Source organism: Brachyhypopomus gauderio, chromosome 1, assembly GCF_052324685.1.
Source record: "Brachyhypopomus gauderio isolate BG-103 chromosome 1, BGAUD_0.2, whole genome shotgun sequence".
Taxonomy (NCBI): Eukaryota; Metazoa; Chordata; class Actinopteri; order Gymnotiformes; family Hypopomidae; genus Brachyhypopomus; species Brachyhypopomus gauderio.
Window position 1 is genome coordinate 2,251,715 of NC_135211.1, and position 15,426 is coordinate 2,267,140.

The 15,426-nt window shown below is 40.3% G+C and overlaps 1 protein-coding gene across 4 annotated transcripts in view; it reads right to left on the reverse strand.

Moving 5' to 3' along the window:
• ptpn5 (protein tyrosine phosphatase non-receptor type 5) overlaps positions 1-15,426 on the reverse strand; it is a 182,497-nt gene that overhangs the window by 76,492 nt on the left and 90,579 nt on the right. For all 4 annotated transcript variants that reach the window (XR_013131009.1, XM_077006761.1, XM_077006961.1 and 1 more), the window contains one exon: positions 11,773-11,883. Coding sequence is in view for 3 of the 4 variants with exons in the window: in XM_077006761.1 (XP_076862876.1) it covers positions 11,773-11,883 (111 nt within the window). In the remaining variant the exon portion in view is untranslated. The remainder of the gene's footprint in view (positions 1-11,772; positions 11,884-15,426) is intronic.

The window sequence follows — 15,426 nt, forward strand, 5'->3', positions numbered from 1 at the left end:
GGGTTAAACTAAATCATAAGAAAATAGTCCGCCCGAAGTTTTTAACTAATATTCAGACTTCACATCAAATTATTACAACCTATATGACCGATCTGAAAATTGGATTAATCAATATTCGATCGCTCAACTCAAAAGCAGTTTTTGTAAATGAACTTATAACAGACCAGAAAATTGATATTCTTTGTCTAACTGAAACGTGGGTTCAATCTGGTGATTATTTAACTCTAAACAAAGCCACTCCTGTGGGATATAGTTATATACATAGACCTAGACTGTCAGGCAGAGGAGGTGGAATATGTATAATCTATCGTGATTGTTTAGAAATTCATCAGAAATACTTAGATATCTCAAACTCATTTGAGATGCAGTCTATTAATGTAATTAGTCCATCTGAAAATAAAAGTACATTCTCCTTAAGTAATGTATACAGACCACCAGGGCCTTACTCAGATTTCTTAAACGATTTCACCGATTTTGCAGCAAATTTAGCAGTATGTAGTGACAAAATAATAATGGTAGGAGACTTTAACATACACTTTGATAATGCGGAGGATCCACTGACAAGGGCTTTTACTTCTATATTGAACTCTGTCGGCATTAAACAAAACGTAGTAGGACCTACACATTATCGAAATCATACCCTAGATCTAATATTAACGCTGGGTATCGACGTAGATAATATAAACATACTCCCGCAAACCGTAGCAATCTCCGATCATTATTTAGTAAAATTCGATTTTCACCTTAACATAAATACCCGCCCGTCTCCTCGGCAGTGTATAAAGCGCTCAATAAATTCATCAACAGCAACACAGTTTATTGAAACCCTCCCTGACTTAACTGCTTTAGCCCACTCGCCATCCGATCCAGGAGAGTTAGATAGTCTAACCGACTACTTAGAGAATACCTGCAGATCAGCTCTAGATATAGTAGCTCCACTAAAATATAAAAAAGCTAGATCCAAAAAGCTCGCCCCATGGTACACCGACCAAACTAGAAATTTAAAACAAATAGCACGTAAATTAGAGCGGAAATGGCGATCTACTAAATTGGAAGTATTCCACTGTGCCTGGAAGGATAGCATTATTGACTACAAACGGGCACTCACTAAAGCACGCTCAGCATACTTAGCCTCACTGATAGAGAAAAATAAAAACAATCCTAGATTTCTTTTTAATACTATTTCTAAACTTACAAAAAATCAAGCAGGCACAGAACCTCAGATTCCAGTAAACCTCACTAGTAATGTATTTATAGATTTCTTTGATAATAAAATAGAGAATATTAGACAAAATATAAAACCCTTTATTAGCAATACAACTGGTATGTCATCTGGTTTGGTTGATATTGATTTAAATTACATACCGGGAGAAAAACTTGATGCTTTTCATCCACTCCCAAAATCAGAATTAGAGAAAATAATTTCTTCCTTAAATTGTACTACCTGCACATTAGACTCAGTTCCCTCAAAGTTATTAAAAGAGGTATTACCAGCTGTAACTGAACCTCTTCTAACTATAGTTAACTCATCCATTACAATAGGTCACATGCCCAAATCATGTAAATTAGCAATTATCAAACCTCTGATCAAGAAACCAAATCTTGATCCGACTGTGCTATCTAATTATAGACCCATTTCAAACACATCATTTATATCTAAGATCATAGAAAAAGCTGTTGCCCAGCAATTATGCCTATATCTGCATAGGAATAACACATTTGAAAAGTTCCAATCTGGTTTTAGACCCCATCACAGTACTGAAACAGCATTAGTTAAAGTAACAAATGATCTCCTCCTTGCATCAGATCAAGGCTATGTATCACTGTTAGTGCTTCTTGATCTTAGTGCAGCTTTCGACACAATTGATCATAGGATCTTGCTAGAAAGGTTAGAACGCTGGGTTGGAGTCTCAGGCACAGCCCTTTCATGGTTTCAGTCTTACTTAACAAATCGCTATCAGTTTGTAGAGCTCAATAATATTTCATCCAAACGTACAATGGTTAAATATGGGGTCCCGCAAGGCTCCATCTTAGGACCACTATTATTTACATTATATATGCTACCATTGGGCACAGTTATAAACAAACATGGTGTCAATTTTCACTGCTATGCGGATGACACTCAACTTTACATATCAGCCAAACCCGATGACAAACTCAGTTTAGGAAAAATTGAGGCCTGTGTAAGAGATATTAAATGCTGGATGTCTCTAAACTTCCTACAATTAAATGAGGACAAAACAGAAGTTCTCCTTGTGGGCCCTAAGGCCGCAAGACAGAAAATTCCAAATTTAATGCTTAATCTTGCAGACTATCCCATTACACCTGGCACAGTAGCCAAAAACCTAGGCGTCATACTCGACTCCGACCTATCATTTGATAAATATATAGATAATACTACTAGGATAGCTTTTCTACATCTCCGCAACATTGCCAAATTAAGAAATGCATTATCACAGGATGATGCAGAAAAATTGGTGCACGCCTTTGTTAGCTCTAGACTAGACTACTGCAATTCACTACTGTCAGGATGTTCAAATAGGAATCTAAATAAACTTCAAGTAGTTCAAAATGCCGCAGCTAGAGTTCTGAACAGAACTAGAAAATTTCAGCATATTAGACCAGTCCTATCAGCCCTGCATTGGCTCCCAGTTAAATTTCGTATTGACTTTAAAATTCTATTATTAGCATATAAAGCACTACACGGGCTTGCTCCTGAATACCTCCAGGAACTTATTTCCTACTATGAACCCCCACGTCAACTAAGATCACAGGGTGCTGGTCTGTTATTAGTTCCACAAATTAACAAGGTAACAGCAGGGGGAAGAGCCTTTTCTTATAAGGCCCCCCAGCTTTGGAATAATCTTCCTAAATGTGTCCGGGACTCTGACACAGTCACAATCTTTAAATCTAGGTTGAAAACCCACTTATTTAGTCTAGCGTTTGATAATTAATATCCCCCTTAGATAAAGGTACAGATCCAGGGGTTCATAGACGAAGGGTTTTATGGTAGACTGGGGTGCTGGTGCTGTCATCCTGTCACTGCTCGTGGTCACTCAAGTTTGTTGACAGTGCAGTGGACGGATGCCATTGTCTCAGAATGCCCCCAAGCCTATGTTACCTTCTGGTTCTGCCTTTTTTTTAGCTAGGCTGTAATAATTTAACTTAGTGCCGGAGTTGCTGCCACACTCCAGAAATGTTTATAATTTTACCTGTCCTGTATATGTCCTCATACAGAGCTAATTTTCCCTGTTTCATTTCTCCAGATGGCTGCCCGCCTGCTTGAGGTATAATGAGATGAGGAGAGACAAGCAATCCATCCTGGCCGGCCACCTCCTGCCTAACCGGATGCCTACATCATGATGGACATTATTACATCTTTTTCGGTCTAAATGGACATTATTGCATCTTTTACATTCTGTCTACATTCTGTCTATATTGTTGTTGTTGTCATGGTGACCGGTGTCGGCCAGAGGAGGATGGGCTCCCCCCCTGAGTCTTGGTTCCTCTCAAGGTTTCTTCCTCATGCAAAAACTAGGGAGTTTTTCCTTGCCACTGTCGCCTTTGGCTTGCTCACTCGGGGCTAGGACTCGGCACTTGTAAAGCTGCTTTGGGACAACAACTGTTGTAAAAAGCGCTATATAAATAAAATTTGATTGATTGATTGAAGATATTAAAGGAGAAAAATAATTTGCAAGTATTCGCTTTTTCGCCTGAAAAAAATATATTTTATGATTTTTTACATGACAAAATCCCAAAATGTATAAAAATATATAATAAGTAGGAATGTTATAAATAATAAATATTTATAAATAACGAATTACAGTAAATAGTGCATATTTACTCTAGGAAACGAGAACCAGCATCGCTTGCCTAAGAAGCTACTCGCCTACATGAGATTGTATACAACACGACTGGTTGCTCACTGGACAAGAACACATGCACAGAACAGTGTGGGAAAGGTTATTAAGTGAATGGGAAAGGTTTATATAAAGATGTGGGAGGGTTTATAAAGCCTTAATATAGTGTATAAATACTTAAATAAATATATTGTTTCTACTTCACGGTTTTCAGTTATTGCAGGTAGTTCTGGAATCTCCAGAATGCGATAAAGGAGGGATTACTGAATTTGTAATGTAATTTATATTTCCTAGAATAAACCCAACATTTAGTTGCAAATTTTTTTCTTTATAAATTTTCTACAGCACTCTCGTCTCCTGGTCCCTGAGGCCGTGAACTAAACTGAGACATGAACCGTTCAGACGTGTATCAGTTAAGGCTGGATATTATTTTCGCAAGTGACAGTAGCATACACCTTGCATGAACCTGCGCGAACTGCGGAGGCGTTTATACTTGGCACGTCACGTTCTTTGCAGTGGTCTCCAACCAAGATACATGCCTCAAAAACAGGGGAATGAACATTTACCTGATGAATTTTAAAATTGCACTGTGTTCCCGGTATGAAAAGTGCTGGAATTTATGCTAAAATACTTGAAAATGCTTGAAATTGGAACTACTTGGTTTCACAACAAATAGCTATCTGACTGAACAGTTCTCTTGTATTACGTTAACAAATACAAGCCTTTTGTAATTCCAGGGCAAAATATGAGAGAACGTGAAGACGTTAAGATTGGGCGTTTTGAAAATAAACAACCATTAAATAATGTGATAAAAATGCAAATTATTTCTAATCATTTCGAGTATATTTATAAATATTTAACTTAATTAAGTTTAACGTGCTGGGAAATATAGAAATGGACCTTGAAAGTGATGTACAAGTGCTTGTACAAGTGCTTCCACCTTGTATAGGTGTATGAGTGTCTGAGGGCATTGTGTATTTGTAGACGTATCTGTAGAGTTTGTTTACCTTATGGAAACGTCATAATGTAGCGCAAATCAGAGTTTAAAAAGGTAGGATAATCTTTAAATTAAGTTTTATTTTGCGTATTCATGTATTGTCATTAATATTAATACAAGCAAATTGAACTGTGTACATCTTTGTATAAACATGTTTTTAGCCTGTGTGAGAATGAGGAGGCAGGAAAAATCGATGGGTGTAGTAGCCAGCCACCAAAATCATGACGTAATAGTGACTTGCGCATGCGCAGTAAGCCTGCAACGAAGGGAACACGCGAGGAGAGATCCTGATGCGGAAGTGAGTGCTTTTTATTAAGATAATTCAGTACAGCAGGCCACGTAGAGCACACAGCGGTGTTATGCTGGTGTAGGGCTGTAGTGGAGTAGCGGTGGTCAGAACGGTCCGAGGTCGAGAGGCGAGAGCAGAGTCCGGGAGGTATCCAGGGGTCAGGCGGGAGACGTGGTCTAGGGGGCAAGCAGAGTTCGGTACACAGGCAGACAGACAGGAATAAAGGCTTGGTACGCGACAACATGGAGGCAATACTTCGCAACCAGGAAGTGTAGTTCTGGTGCTTAAGTACGTAGGGAATGTGGGCGTGGTGGTGAAACAGGTGAATTCGATTATGTCATCGTCTATTCCTGACATTACCCCCCGCAACGGAGTGTCTCTAGACGCTCCACGCCTCAAAGGCGGCCGGCCACGACCCCGGGGGGCAGGGAAATGTGGGTGTGTAGCGTGAAAGTTGGCAATGAGTGACGGGCAGAGGACATCGCGAGCGGGTACCCAGGCCCGTTCCTCAGGACCGTAGCCCTCCCAGTCGACGAGATACTGGAGACCCCCACGCCGACGTCGCGATTCCAGCAACTCTCGCACAATGTAAGCAGGTCTTCCGTCTATGTCCAGGGGCTCGGGGGGGCGATCCTGTACCGGGGCTACCGACATGGGGCTGTAATGAACAGGTTTCAGGAGAGAAACGTGGAAGACAGGATGGATGCGGTATTGCGGGGGTAGTAGCAGCTCATAGGAGACTGCGTTCACTCTACGAAGGATCTTAAACTGCCCGATGTATCGAGGCTTGAGTTTGTGGCAGGGCCGGCGGAGGTTCAGGTTGCGAGTGGAGAGCCACACTTGCTGACCGGGGTGATAGATGAGAGCGGGGAGACGACGGCGGTCGGCGTTCATGCGGCGAGTGTGTAATGCGCGCCGCAGTTGTACGTTCGCGAGCTCCCAGGCGCGAGCGCTGTTTTTCAACCAGTCGTCTAGAGCGGGGACATCAGAGGGGGTCTTATCCCAGGGGAAGAATGGGGGCTGATAGCCATAGACACACTGGAAAGGGGTTAGTTTGGTGGATGAGTGTATGATGGAATTGCGTGCGTATTCGCCCCAGGGGATATATTTATGCCAGTCCTTCTGAGAAGAGCAGTATTGACGGAGAAAGCGACCTAGCTCCTGGTTGTACCGCTCCACTTCTCTGTTGGATTGGGGGTGGTAACCGGAGGTTAAGCTGGCGGTTATCCCGAGCAACTTGCAGAACTGTGTCCAGACACGGGAGGTGAATTGTACGCCTCGATCCGATACGATATCTTTGAGCAATCCGTATATCCGGAAAACGTAATTGAATACGTCAGAGGCCGTCTCCATAGCAGTGGGTAGTTTCGGGCGCGGAATAAGACGGCACATCTTTGAGAACCTGTCCACCATTACGAGTACCGTAGTATGACCACCAGAAACAGGCAGATCTGTGACGAAGTCGATAGCCAGATGGGATGTGGGCGTGGTGGTGAAACAGGTGAATTCGATTATGTCATCGGCTATTCCTGACAAAGCCTAGGTAGGAGAGCTTGACAAGTAGGAAAATTTGACAGAATACCGGCAAACATGATTTTGTTCATTGCGCTGAAGTGCGCACATGCGGAGCCACCGCGATTACGTCATTAGGTGGGTCGGAGTCCACGTATCTACGTGAAGATGACTCCCAGGTTTTTCAGGACTTAGAATGTAAGGTGCCAAATATGCTTTTTCATATTTACCATATATTTGTTCCCATTTGTTCCCAAAACTTACAACATGGAGGTAATGTTTCTTAAAATAATAATTACAAAGCTTTGGTGTCAAAACAGATTTCACTTTACTTCATATTTTGCAATTGTAAAAAGAATCAAATTGCATCCTAAATATTTGAAATTACTTCACTAATGCCCCAGTTTCTGGGGTTATCTGTACTAGTTCTTTGTTGGAAAGAGAGTAAAATGTGATAGAATGATGGAAAGAACAAGATGTTTATAGTGTATATGTGTATGCAATTTATTCAGACAGAACAAGAGGATGAGCCAGACAATGCAGACCTGGCAATAGCTCTTTTAAGTGTGGTAAATGAAGACCCAAGTTCCCTGGTTCACTTCAGCCCTACCAGGATTGACATTGTGCTGGAAGGTAATGTTTTGAATGAGCTGCCTAATTTGGCTGATGCTTTCCTCATGATATTTGGTTTAATGTATGTACTACACCTTGACTATCCAAAAGAACTGACCACACATTAAATTTCATCCAGAAAGTCCTCATGGGGTTAGATGACTTTAAATGATCTGCTGATGAAGGTGTAAATTGGCAAGAAATATGCTACCTCTAGATGGGACTGGATCTCAATGCTTCTTTCTTAAATGCACAGTACCTAATATTGGCAGTTTAAGTTGCATATACTTTTCTGACAATTGTTTAACGCAGTGGTTCCCAAACTTTTTCTGCCGTGCCCCCCTTTAGTAGATGAGAATATTTTTGCGCCCCCCCTACACCCCCCCCCCCCCCCCACATATTGACTAGGGATGCACCGATTCACGTTTTTCACTTCCGATACCGATTCAGATATCTGAGGCTTAGTATTGGCCGATACTGATCCAATACCGATCTGATAGAGTAAAACTGTGCTGAATCGACTTAAAACATTTTTTTTAAACACAGACATACTGAATTACAAGTTTATTGAAAACTCTGCACCAGTATAGCACACTTAAACACACATATAAATATGTAAAAACAACACAACTTGCATTTGTTCAGTCAGTGCAATTATGAATATAATATTGAATGTAAAATAAATAATACCAAAGAACCTGAAACTTACAAAAACAATAGGTTCACAACTTTGGTCAAACATAAAAAAATTAACTGCAAGAAACCTTTTAAATGGTTCAAGAATTCTAAATATAATTTAAAATAAATAAGGAGATGAAATAAGAGAAACAGCAATACATATGTGGCTAGTTTGCAAGCGCAGACATCACGCAGAGCACAAAGCATGTAACGGCCAGAAATATGTGTACTGTCTCTTTAAGGGAGCGAGTTGAGCGCGCGTATGGAATATTGTTGTTTTTTTAGCTTTCTGCCATAGACCGAGTCAGACCACTGCTCTTTATTTTATTTATGTAAGTAACGCATTCAATGAGCTTTGAACAACTCACCAGTTCATGTATGAACAGTCAAGTAGTGCTGGAGCCCAGGTTTATTTTGGTCAACCAGCAAATAAACGGACTAAGTGGAATACCACCAGCGCGAGTACGAGTCAGTGATTCACCTCTCCTCTTAATATTGACACGTGCACGTTTTACTTCAATCAATCAATCAATGAAATTTTATTTATATAGCGCTTTTTACAACATTTGTTTTCACAAAGCAGCTTTACAAGTGCCGAGTCCTAGCCCCCAGTGAGCAAGCCAAGGGCGACACTTCCAAGCTCCACGCCCGACGTCTTAATAGAAGCGCCGCGTCTATTTGACCTACTTATACCTAGAGGCGCAGAGCACCGGAATTCCCAGAATTGTCCTTTTAATAAACTAGTATTTTTACATTGTTAAAAGAAACCCTGTACAGGCTAGTTCAAAGTTCAAACTGATTATGTGTAAAGACAAAACGGAATTTGTCTGTTCAACGAAAGTGAAAGTGTTACTTTCCAAAGTCTTAAAATATATACTTTATTTATTAATATTATTTACCATATACTATATATAAGTTTACATCAACGGTTTTCAAACCGTGAGTGAATCTTGCTTTGCCATCAGTTTCAATTGATAATGGCGCAAAGAAACTGCCTGAAACTGTTTCCTATTACAACACAACTAAATGTGGCATTGATGTTATGGATCAAATGGCATGACTGTATTTGGTGAAGGGAGGCACCCGTCGTTGGTCTGTAGCGCTTTTCTACAACCTCCTAGACCTGGCTGCAATAAATGCACATATATTGTTCAAACAGTGCATGAACGTTAACCTGAGCAGACGAAAATTTATTCTTGAGGACATTACAGAGGAGAGAGGCAACTATATTCGTGAAGCCATCCGTATCATTTTAATAATTTTGTGTTTTGTTACGCAAAGGTACATAGCCTACCTTTTATAATTGTAATTAATTTTGCCTATTTATGCTTTTTGTTCTTTGTCTAACACAAAACATTATAGACATTTATTTGTAGATTTGTTATGTTCACCATAGCCTACAATTGACTAACATACACAACTTTTAGACATTAAAACTTGAAATGGTGTAACATTGAGTATACAAACAAACTTGCTTTAGCTCGGTTTGTGGGCTTCACTTTGCTACTCTTGAGTATTGAACAAGCTTTCTGTGGATGGTGGAAGACTGCAGCGCAGTCTGTAGCATTAGCAAGACAAAAGACGTGAACGCTTCACAGTGGGGGGCAGCCCCGTTGACAGGGGGGGACAACCGGGTCTGTTGTCCCGGGGCCCATCAAAGAGCCCAGCAATTTATTTTTTATTTAAAGTCTATAATTTTTAAATAATCTTAAAATCTTTCATTAATATAAAATTCTGTACTCAAAATAAGCTCAATGGCTAAAATATATATGTTTTTTACCTATCTGCATAGTTTCCATTAAGTGCATACACCCCCGCCTCCTACTGAAAAATGGTTTGATCCAGCACCGACCGTAACCGGCTGGTACCCACCCAACAGCGGGAAATACAGTGGTGGGTAGTTAAAGTAAATACAGAAATCTGGAGCGTAGAAAAGAAAGGAAAAACATTTACCTGACGAATTTTAAAGTTGGACTGTGTTCCAGGTTTGAAAAGTGCTGGAATTTAGGCTAAATCCCCCCGCTCAACAAGTTACGTTCGCCGCCACCCCCCCCGCTCAACACATTAAATTACGTTCGCCAAGTCGGAGCTATCTGCCAAATTTGGCGCACGGAAAAATATAGTTGATTACCCCTGATCTACAAGCAAACGTATATACTGTACAGCTTGGTCCCCCTCACTTCAGAATTTCCATCTGCGCCCCTGACTCTGTTCATTGCGCTGAAGCGGCGCGCGCGAAGTTACAAAATTCGAGAGGTGCACGACCTCGCGAATCGACAGCGCGTGAGGCCCTCGCGCACGGGCGGTGCCACTGCGATTACGTCATTTTCGCCGCGCGAACCCTCGCGACACGTCAAGTATAAACCAGTCAGCTGTCAGAAACAGCTTTGATGTGTGGCTATATTATATACTATATGACCTAACAGAAGGATTGTCTGCTACAGAGGAAATTGAAATGACATAAGCCGGGGGGGTGGGGGTGGGGGGGCTGGTGGGCCTGGTGGGGGGTGCGGGCCAGTGGGTTAATGGTGTGCCGTACAAACATGATAATCTAGTGACATATATGCCAACAGAATAACAGACAAATAAGCAAACTATTACACTAACCAAGCAAACTATTACACTAACCAAGAAACAAAACTGAAACAATATTTTGCATTTATGTTTTCGCACAAACCAAGAAATGCAATATGAAACTAAACAAAACTGACAATGGGGAAGCTACTGAGAACAAGGTCACAAGGCACTGATTCTAAAAGGTTATTTAGTCACATTAATTTGTTAACATATTGACATTATGTGCAAATGTCACCATTACGAATATTTTGTTTGGGCGGCTCATTCTTCCTTTTGTGCACAACGCCATCTAGCGTTAATTATGTTAATTATTAATTATTATCCTTATAAAAAGGACTCAAAACTTTTCTTTTTAGCAGAACATATGATGTCTAAATAATTAACTACTGCCTCTTGTATTTATTGTCTTTTTATTATTTATTAGCTGTTTTACCTCATCTTCTATGCGATGTTTTAACGATGATTTTATGGGATGTGGCACTTTGAGATTCGTCTCGAATATAAAGTGCATTATAAATAAAATGTATTATTATTATTATTTAATTAATGTAAACACAGTAAACAGGAGTACCAACCAGAAAATCCAGAGAGGCAGAGGGCAGCAAGTCAACGGGGCAAGGCAAAAGTAGGCAAAGTCAAAAATATACCAGGCAGGGAGTTAAAAAAAAAAAACCAAAAGAGACTAGGAACAACCAGGCAGAGGTACACAAGGACTAGGCACTGGAGAAAATCATAGGGAAGAGCAAAAGTCAGCAACAAGTACATCAAACTGAGAGAATACAGAGAAAACAGCTTTGTATGCAATGCAAGGAGGCAATACTTCACAATGAAGTGCTGTTCAGTGAATCCTTAAGGTGCGTAAGTAAGGTGATTGATTAATAGAATTCAGGTGCGCTGATCAGTATTCCGGTGATGGCGCCCTCTGGCGGTCTTGGGTGTGGCCAGAATCTCTGACAATTGTCTGGATGCCTTTATCACAGTTATTCTCAAAAACATGTTATAAAAGTTTTTCAGTTGGGATGTGACCTATTTCTAAGCCCTCTATATGTTTATATCTGTTGGTTCGATGGTAAATTTTGTCAGTGTGAATGCTAAGCTAAACATGAGTAAAAAAGCAACAATATATAATTTTCTGCTTTGGTCTGGACCAAGGGTACAGAACGACAAATAGAAACATGTCTTAATGTCCAGTTTGAGAGCCCAGTGATCCTTGATGTTGTTTAGTTGAAAAATCTGTTATTAGTTACCTGCTGGCCAGAGGAATCAGTAGCTGACAGCAGGTACTGGAGGAGGTCCAACACTTTATGGGCTGCTGGAAAAGCCCTGTATCCATTCAGCATGTAGAGAACCCACAAACCCTGCACACAAGAAACATGTACATACAAACTGAGAACCACATTTACATTATTATTAACCTCTTTGTGCAGTAGCGCCCCTAGTGATCCTGTCGCCACCCAAAATCTGTTTATCCACACAAAATAATTAATATCGCCGAAAATTCTTAAAACGCAAACACAACACACTGATTGTATATATTTTTTTTAACTAGTATAACATCCTGCATACCGATTTTCAGCCATCTACAAACAACTGTTTTCAAGAAATCCCCTGCTGGACACACCGTGTTTACAACATGTGGTTTACACGTGCAACTTGACTCGCCATTTAAATTGTCCTTTTAAAAAGTATACGAAGTAAGATGACCATGTTTTGTCACCTAAAATTCATTTACTATCAAAGCATCCGTATCACACTTTAATATTACTATTATTTTATTATTACTGTGATCATCAATGTAGTCACTATACTTCACTGTCCTTACCAAGCAGTGATCCTGTGTATTTCTCTGATTGATTTTCTGTTTTTTTTTTTAATCCTTGCTCTGTCTTTTTGATCCTCCCGCCTGTGTAGCCCTTTTGTTACCTTTGCATGCTGCTCTTAGTCTTCTCTGGTTTTTTGACTCCCTGCCTGGTTTTTGACTCTCCCATTTTTGCCTTCCCCATTTGTGCTGTTGCCTGTCTACCCTTCGGGGTTGTCCCCTTTGGGACTTCAGTTCCTTGTTTTTCTATATTAAAATTGCAAAAAAACCTGCAAATGAATTCTGACTCCCTTCGTTTATCAGTGCATAAAGATGCTACAGATTATATTGTCTTTAATTATCCATCACAGCAAATGGCACGGCATTATCTCCAAAGTTCTCCATTATGTCCAAAGTCCTGGCTCAAGGGTGTTAATTATTTTAAATAAAATACACACTAGCTATACCGAAGTTCACCTCTGACCACAACTTTGCAGAATTACAGCAGTATTATGTCTAAATATCTAGTTAGGACAAAACTAGAGTGCTCAATGAACTAAGTTATAGTCACTGTAACTCCCGAATATCATCTGTAGCGTCCTTATGCGTATGCAAACGAGGTGAATTGGAATTTGGCACATCATGTTGGTTTGAAAAAATTTCTCCTTCGTGCCTGCTGCTTGCATGTGCTAAATGAAATTTATTTACAACTTTGACCTACCACCTGATTCACTTTCTGCTCCGCCCCCTGACAGGTGAAGAAAAGTCTACAGAAAAGTCGTACCTCATTATAAGCCACATGGTTCAAATCGTGGGGAAAAAAGTAGCAGCTTATAGTCTGGAAAATACGGTAATTTACCAGAGTAAGCTGAGGAAATACAACAATGGACTTTTTGCTGTGTAACAAATGAAAGCTTCACATCACAGTAATAAACATTTGCCATTCCACTTATTGGACAACACTCCAAAAAGTTGTAATATAATATAATTGTTGTACTAGTAAATATAGTTTAATTAAATTTAAGCAAATTTGCTTATATATTTTTGATTTACAATTTTTATTAATGTACAAAGCCACATTTTTAGACATTTTATTTACATACAAAGTCAAATACACATTGAAATCTAACAGCAAAGCATTAAAACAATTCTTCCATGGAATCCACCACAATCACCCCACAAAGAGTTAAAAAAGTATAATAACAATAATAATGACAAAAAAAGTATAATAATGATAACATTTGTGACAGAAAATAGAGACCAAGGCTCCTGATGGTCTCTCAGAACCAAAATATAGGACTAAGTTGAATGAAGAACAGGCAATGTCAGGCCAAATTAAAAACAGGCCCATAGGCCAAGTCAGGACCTTAGTCACCCATGCACCGCCTTTCAGCTGCCACCTAGGTTCTCAGAGTTCTCCGCTGTCTAAACTAGCTCTAGATTGAACCACATGGGCATTTGATGACATTCCAAAGGGTTCCCAAACACTTCCTCCCACACAATCTGGACGCTCACTCATGCACAGATGACCTCCATTCCCCTGTCCAACCTCCGTGGGAAAGTGGGAGACCCCAACATGCACACCTCATTCTATTCAGCTTCGGTCTTCGCTAAGCCTGCTCTCCCACAATCAGAACTAATTACGCTACAAACCCAAGACCCTGATGTCTGTGGTACTCCCCTCTGATCTCAGGTCCAGGCGACCCCTCATCTCATCAAGAGCCTGCTAGTTAATGCCCCCAAGGCCCTTAATTCACCTGTGTTCACAGTACCTTGGGGCCACAGGGGGGTGATGTTGATGCATGCCCATGATTCTCCAGGAGCAGGCCGTGAAAGGCACAAAGCACTTCTTTGTGCCTGAGGCGCTTCTCCTCTGCTTACATACAATACAATGAACAAATATCACGCAGACAAACACTTACCACGAGACATGACCACGAACAAAGTAGAAAGTAAAGGAGACTGGCAGCTTTCGAAGGGTGGCTGGTCATTCTGTGACGGACAGGGAGTGTGAAATAAAATGGAAGTGATCATGCCAAGTCTCAGGGAAAAACTCAAGTCAAGTCAAATTTATTTATATAGCGCTTTTCAAACAACACATGTTGTGACAAAGCAGCTTTACAATCGTATGGGTCCAGATCCCTAATGAGCAAGCCAAAGGCGACAGTGGCAAGGAAAAACTCCCTATGATGGTGGGGATTAGGAAGAAACCTCAGGAGGACCAAGACCCAAAAAGGAGCCCATCAGTGGCGGCTGGCCAATATGGGGCAATGGGACACCGCTCCCTTAATATTGTTGAGATATTAAAATGAATTCATTATAAACTGCGATATTTAGGAAATTATTTAGTCACACTGTGTGTCTAATAGCCATGTTTGAATTTATTAAAAGAATAAACACATAATTGTATTTAATTTAGTGGTGGGCCGTTAACGGCGTTCGTTAATTTGATACTCTTATCGGGCGATATAAAAATCATCGCCGTTAATCTATTCTTAAAGTTGGGTTGGGAACTGGGTCAAAATGGGTAAGCAAACTATGATGACTTTCACTTTGATAGTTTAGCTCGGCTGTATTCCTAACCAAATTGCACAGTAGGGGCGAGAACGAGTTTTCAAACCTGTGAATTACAAATCGTTCGTGTGTTTACATTGATGCAGCCACGAAGTCGCCAGGTTTGCTTCATGGAAAATTCATTTTTAGGAACGTAAAGTGTTACCGGAGCGGAGCTCGGAGCGGTCGTTTTCTTCATGGTCCTAGCGCTAGATTAGTCGCTATTTAAATGTTTCTTTTTAATCGTTAAAACTGCAGAGGACCAAAACCGGCTTTCGAAAAAGTCCCCCCCAAATTACGTTCATGAGGTTAAATATACTAAATGTTGGCTTACATTTCAAATATCATGTTTAGCTGAATAAACATGTTATCAACCCCTTTTAATGTACAGTATGTAGGCTTACAAATTCATGTTTAACTGAATAAACCGTTGAACACGAGTAGTCTACATTTTATTGAGCATGTTTTTTTTTCTTCAAGTATCAAAGTAGAACAGCTTCCTCAAGCAGTCATTGATGCATTTTGGAAACAGGAGATGAGCCCCTGGTCT